Below are 6,346 nucleotides of genomic sequence, written 5' to 3'. Positions count from 1 at the left end.
GATGTGTACTCAGGCATGGATTAGAGACAGGTATGGTTAGAGACTGCTATCAGCAACGTTGGTGAGTAAGGATTGTTTAAGGGCCCCATCTGGTGCCCTTTTAGTTCTATAAACCAAGATTAAATGGACTACATATGTACTGATATATTGATGTAAAGAAATGCTGAAGAAACTCTGGAAAAGAAGACTGATAGTGAAAACTGGTTTTGCCTGATTTTATAAAGGCATTTGAATTGAAACTGAATCAGTGTCTGACTCCAAAATAGGAATCATTTATAACACAGTAGGAAGTTCAGTTTTAGAACTAAGAGATAGTTCTAAAGGGATAATGGTTCTAAGGGATAATACATAATTAGTTTTATTTTCATTAAATTTACTGGCACGACACTGGTTAATGAACTTATATAGGTTTCAAGTGTCTAATCATATAATACATCTATATATATTGCATTATGTGTTCACCACCCAAAGTCAAATCTTCTTCCATCACCATGTATTTGACACAATTTACCCTCTTCTACCTCCCCCCTACCCTTTACCCTTTGGAAATCACTAAACTTGTCTCTATGATTTTTTGTTTGTTCATCGTTTTTCTTTCAGTTTATATCCCACATGACTGAAACGAGATGCTTCTCGACTTTTTCTGCCTTAGTTTGCTTAGCATGAGAATCTCAAGGACTATCATTGTTCTTGAAAATGGCAGTATTTTACCTTTTCTTATTGCATTTTATATATGTATTACATCTTCTTTAGTCAGTTGTCTCCTGAAGGACATTACAGTTGTTTCCATGTCTTGGCCACTGTGAATAATGCTGCAGTGAACACAAGGGTACATGGGTCATTATAGATTTATACGTTTTAGATTTGGGGGGGTACATCCCCAGAAGAGGGATTGCTGGGTCATATGATAATTCTATTCTGAATTTTTTTGAGGAACTTCCATACTGATTTCCATAGTGGCTGTACCAATTTACATCTTCATCAGCAGTGTATGAGGGTTCTGTTTTCTCCACAACCTCTCTAACACATTATTACTGGCCTTATCGATAATAGCAATTCTAAAAAGAGTGTGATGGAGGAGGCTGTTGGCTCAGTTGGTTAGAGTGCAGTGCTCATAACATCAAGGTTGCCCGTTTCATTCCCGCACGGGCCAGTGACGCTGCACCAGAACTCAGCTGCCGCTGAGCTGCCGACAGGTGGCAGGGTGGCTCAGCTGGTGAGAGCACATGGTCCTAAAAACAAGACTGCCAGTTCGATGGTGGGCTATGCCTGCCCACAAGTAAGACTGAACTTGGCACCTTAAGCTGAGCTGCTGCCCAGATCGCTCAGTGGATAGAGCATGTGCTCTTAATAACAAGGCTGCTGGTTTGAGTCCCGTATGGGATGGTGGCTACGCCCACCCGAAACTAAGATTGTAACACAGCAACTTGAGCTTAGAGGCCACAAGCTGCGGGAAGCCAGGTGGTGACAGGCGCCCTCCACAACTAAGATTGAACAACTTGGCTGGTCCCCTTCCCCAATTCCCCAACACTGTTCCCCTCCCTAAATTCCCCAATTAAAAAAAAAAAGATAAAACATTATGAAGATTTTACACCAACAAACCCCAAATAACTTCCTTCAAAGAGGGTCACGGGTTCAGTCATGTAAAGCGGAATCTCCCAAGAGACGTTGCATAAATGAAAGAAACTGAACCCTGCGCTTGGCAGAGATCTGGAAGGAAGCTCTCCTCGTGCATGGAGACCAGGTTCCTGGAGTTCTCCAATATTACGTCCATGTATAAATCCCACTGACAGGCCCAGGCATCCCTACTCCTGAGAGAATTCTAAAGCCACATCCCTCAATATCACAGTCCCTGCAGTAAATAACACATTTACCAAGCAGCTATGAACACAGTTCATAACTTGACCAAAGATGAAAAGTTAAGAGAAATGGTTCTGACTCTGGTGAGTGCCTGAAATATAAAATTATTTTCCACATGGTAAAATTCTCTAATATTTTCTTTAAGTGAAAAAAGCTAAAGACATTGATGTAAAACCCCCCTTTAGATAATACACTTTGGGGAAGATAAAATATGTAATTAAAGCGTCAACACAGGCACATGTATTTTTGAGTGTGTGTATCCCACACAGGCAACTTGTGGTGAGTTTCAAGCATATTTCTCAAATTAGAATGAGCACAGCAATGAACACAAGATCTTACAATGCAGGTTCTAGTAGTTGTGAAATGGGGCCTAAGTTTCTGCATTTCTAACATCCTGGCCACTCATGCTAATGCCTTTGGTCCAAGTGTCACACTTTTTAATACCAAAGCGTTAAAACACATGGCAAGCCCTGATAAATGACTTGGAATAGAAAGAGCTTCACAGAAATGAAAGGTTCTTCTGTAATAGCAATAATGGCAGACCATTCCTTTACGAACAGTATTTTTTATGAACAGTTAGACAGCATTCTAACTTTTTCTAATATTAATGCATAAAACTACAAAAAAGTCTGAGAGAAATATTATTTTTCTTTCATATTTTCCAATATCCAGTGTATCGGTGTAGAATTAACCCCTGGTCATTCACAGAATGGGGAGGAATTCACGAGACTCTACGAAGTAGAAGAGCAAAACAAGGTCTGTGGAATGTCAGGTAGAGAGTTTTTTGGAAGAGAAATACTGGCAAAGGGAGTTTGCAAGGGCAGAGTCCAATAGGGACAGCTGCAGAGACAGATGGGTAAGAGGAATACTGGCAAAAGGAGTTTGCAAGTGCAGAGTCTGATGGAGACAGCTGCGGTGGGTTTCTGTTTACCTGGAGTTATATTTTTCCATGGAGGATGAAGGGTGCTTGTTAGCATGCAGGAAGGCTGCCGTTACAATTGTCTTCTCTTGGCAACTGTCCTGTTCCCACCTATGATGGTTTTAAGGTGCTTGTTAGCTTGCAGCTGCAGTGCTAGCCAGGGGATTCAGAGCCAACCAGTTACTTTTTAAGCCCATTTCTGCCAGGTCACAAGCTTGCTCCTGTTAACTCTGCTTGTCTCATCATCAAGTAAACACTAGGACCTGGGGTTGAACCTACCTTTTCTGACCTAGAATTTATCTCAACAAAGACACATATGAGGCTAATATTCAGAGAAAATCATCAGAGCAGATTTTGTAACTGAGAAGAGTAACACGAAGTTCCAAACAGAATTAATCAAATAATTTTTATATTTTAGGCACAAATCCATCTCTAAAAAGTAACTATGTAAAGGACAAAAGTAACACAGTGGAAAAATTTCAATGTCAGTGAAATGAAGAAATTAAAAAAAAAATTTATTGGGGAATAGGGAAAGGGGAACAGACAAGTTGCTGTCCTTTTGTTCTTCAGTCTATTTGTGGAGGACGTTGTTTCTCTGGCCCATGTTGGTATTATCATTGCGCTCTTCCTGGGTGAAGCAGTCACTTGCCGGCCATTGGACGGCCGCTCACAGCGGCTAACAGTAGCTCACGGCAGCTCACGGAAGCGCAAACCCGCTGCTGGCCAGCCCCACTGCAGCCTATGCCGTCGCCAGCGACTCACGGCAGCCCAGCTTCAGGTTGAGCTGCTGTTCACCATCTTAGCTGTAGAGGGTGCAGCGTCACTGGCCCTCATATGTGGAATCCGAACCAGGGCTCTGCTGCTCAGAGCTGGTGTTCCAAGCCAACTTCTAACCAATGCGCCACTTGGTCGGTCCAGAAATATTTTTAATTGCAGAAACTTATGCATCTATTTGTGGATGCAGTTTTTTGAGTGGTTTAAAAATATGGGGGAAAACCTGCCCAAAGATGTAAACTCATATAAAAGGTATTTGTGAGTGCAGACGTTAATGAAAAATGTTTAGTTATCACTGTGCTCAATTATACATTAGATTTTGCAGACACCCAAATATCTATTAACTATATTACTCTCATTTTTTTTTCTTCTGCAAATAGACAAAGACATGAAGAAGAGTACAAATATGTCAGACATGCCTTTGGAATAAAAGGGAATCTTACAGGACTGAGGCCTGAGTGACTTAGAACCTCCAGTTGTAAAATCAGTATCTGTAATAAACAAAGGTCAGAGCGTTCACGTTCTAAAGCAAAATAAAGCAAAGACAAACTCAAAAGGAGTTTGTAGAGTAAATGTTCTTTATAACAACACTCAATAAATACCCCCAAATGCTTATTAGTGAAAATAGGAAAACTGTTAATATCATAGAGGAATGGGGCACACAAGACCTGAATCTACTGGATGAAGGTAACACCAGCTGTAATGGGACAAATTGCAGATGGATGAACTCATCATCTATCCTGTTACCATTGGGGGAAAGTGAATTATGATATGAATCTAACCACAAGGAAATGGCTGCTTCAAGCACATTTCAAGCCACATGTAGCTCCCATGTCTGCTAACCTTTACTTTAGTTTAAATAGTGTTTCTTTGGCATTCTAGACAGCAAGGCTCTCTTTCCATTTGCAAATGAAAACCTTGGGGAAAGGATTACTAGTGTTTTCATTCCACTGCATCACCAAATACTGAATTGTTGATTCCAACCATGACTAAGGTGGGCGAGGTCAATGCTGTTGGCAGGGTAACAAGTCATTCATTACACACAAGTATTAATACATTAAAAATCACTTGCTTTATTATTAATGTAAATATAAGTTTCACATTCTAAATAAAGCACAGCAAACCACCTGTGGGATCCATGCACAAAATATAGATAAGCATTTAAGAAGCATTCTGGTTGATCTAATATAATGACCTTAGAGCTCTGTTTCCATGGGTTTGAAGACTGAGGCTCATTGTTTAGGAAACAATGATGTACAATAATTTATGCACTTAGGGATAAGTTGTCTGTCCTTCCTAGATATCTCTGAAGACCTCTTTATTTCAACCACATTTGGTAATATTTATGACTCCTATATACGGCTACTACAAAGACACATCAGGGTTTCAAAAACCACCTTATTTTCCTCAAAATTGGAAAAATTATAATTCAGAATGTTCCTGTCTCACATTAATGCAGAGAATGATGCCCTGAACACCTACTTCATGGTGACTTACATCAACATTCTAAGTCAACCAAACAGCATCTCCATTTGTATTTTCATCACACATTGTGTATTACAGTGCCCTCATTATTCCAGAGAAAAGTATTTCTGAGTGAATCCCACCCAACATACATGGGTTCTCAGATGCTAGAGACAGCAACAAACGACCCATGATTCACACACACTAGGAGTAAAAAAACAGCATTAAGTGACTTCACAGTGGGATCAAATTAATATTTCTTTTTCAACAAACTTGAAGTACTATCAATATATAAAGACTGATGGTAAATAATTGTACCTTTCCAATATCCATCCCCATGACACTTTCAAGCATGTTCAAAAGTTTTTTTAACATTTTCTTATTCACTATATGTATTCTGATTTAAAGTAATATCTGAACACTGTTCTTTACTACTTTGTAATGTCAATTCTCTAATATTTCAGATTTCATTGTCGATTAAACATTTCCTCACATTATTTTACATCTTTAAAGTCACTTTGGAGCATGAATTATGAGGACTTTCTGAAGTTTGTATTTTGAACACAGGGTTTTCATTGTTGATTTTGAATGCTGATTTCTCCCCAGTAAGCATTCTCTGATATTGAGGCTGTAGGTCCAGCTACAGGGTTTCTTGGATTCTTCAGTTTTAAGGTTTCTCTCCATTATCAAGTTTCATGCGCTCAGTCAACTCTAAATGGTGACTAATGGCTTTGCCACATTCTTCACATTTGTAAGGCTTCTTTCTCTCCTGTATGCACTCTCTCATGCCTAGTAAGAAACGAACGCTGAGTAAAGGCTTTATTTACCATGTTGTTTACATTCGTAAGGCTTCTCTCCACTACGGATTAACTCATGTGTAGTAAGATGTGAACATCGAATAAACGCTTTACCACATTCTCTGCATTTGAAAGACTTCTCTCCAGTATGAACTCTCATGTGTACAGCAAGACTTGAGTTCTGAGTAAAGGCTTGACCACATTCTCTGCATTTTTAAGTCTTCTCTGCAGTATGAATTTTCTCATGCTGTGTAAGTTTATAGCACCGCTGGAAGGCTTTGCCACATTCTCGACATTTGTAAGGCTTCTCTCCACTATGGATTAACTCATGTTTAGTAAGATATGAACGTTGAAGAAACGCTTTACCACATTCTCTACATTTGAAAGTCTTCTGTCCAGCATGAATTCTCCTATGTTTCGCGAGAGCTGACTGCTCAGTAAATGCTTTGCAACAGTGTTCACATTTGTACGGCTTCTCTCCAGTATGAACTCTCATATGCACGGCAAGACTTGAGCGCTGAATAAAGGCTTT

The 6,346-nt window shown here is 39.6% G+C and overlaps 1 protein-coding gene across 13 annotated transcripts in view; it reads right to left on the bottom strand.

The window, feature by feature from the left end:
• LOC109375928 (zinc finger protein 430-like) overlaps positions 1 to 6,346 on the bottom strand; it is a 45,307-nt gene that overhangs the window by 20,752 nt on the left and 18,209 nt on the right. For 8 of the 13 annotated variants that reach the window (XM_019631516.1, XM_019631517.1, XM_019631518.1 and 5 more), the window contains one exon: positions 4,607 to 5,904. The exons of 4 other annotated variants lie outside the window; for them this stretch is intronic. In XM_019631516.1, coding sequence (XP_019487061.1) covers positions 5,837 to 5,904 — 68 coding nt within the window. In that variant the 3' untranslated portion in view covers positions 4,607 to 5,836. Of the gene's footprint in view, positions 1 to 711; positions 813 to 4,606; positions 5,905 to 6,346 lie in introns of those variants that run through there. One more of the 13 variants, XM_019631524.1, reaches the window with a different exon arrangement.

The sequence above is a fragment of the Hipposideros armiger genome, unplaced genomic scaffold (genome assembly GCF_001890085.2).
Source record: "Hipposideros armiger isolate ML-2016 unplaced genomic scaffold, ASM189008v1 scaffold_1004, whole genome shotgun sequence".
NCBI lineage: Eukaryota > Metazoa > Chordata > Mammalia > Chiroptera > Hipposideridae > Hipposideros > Hipposideros armiger.
Note: the sequence above shows the minus strand (reverse complement) of the source record. Positions and strands in the feature narration are given on the sequence as shown.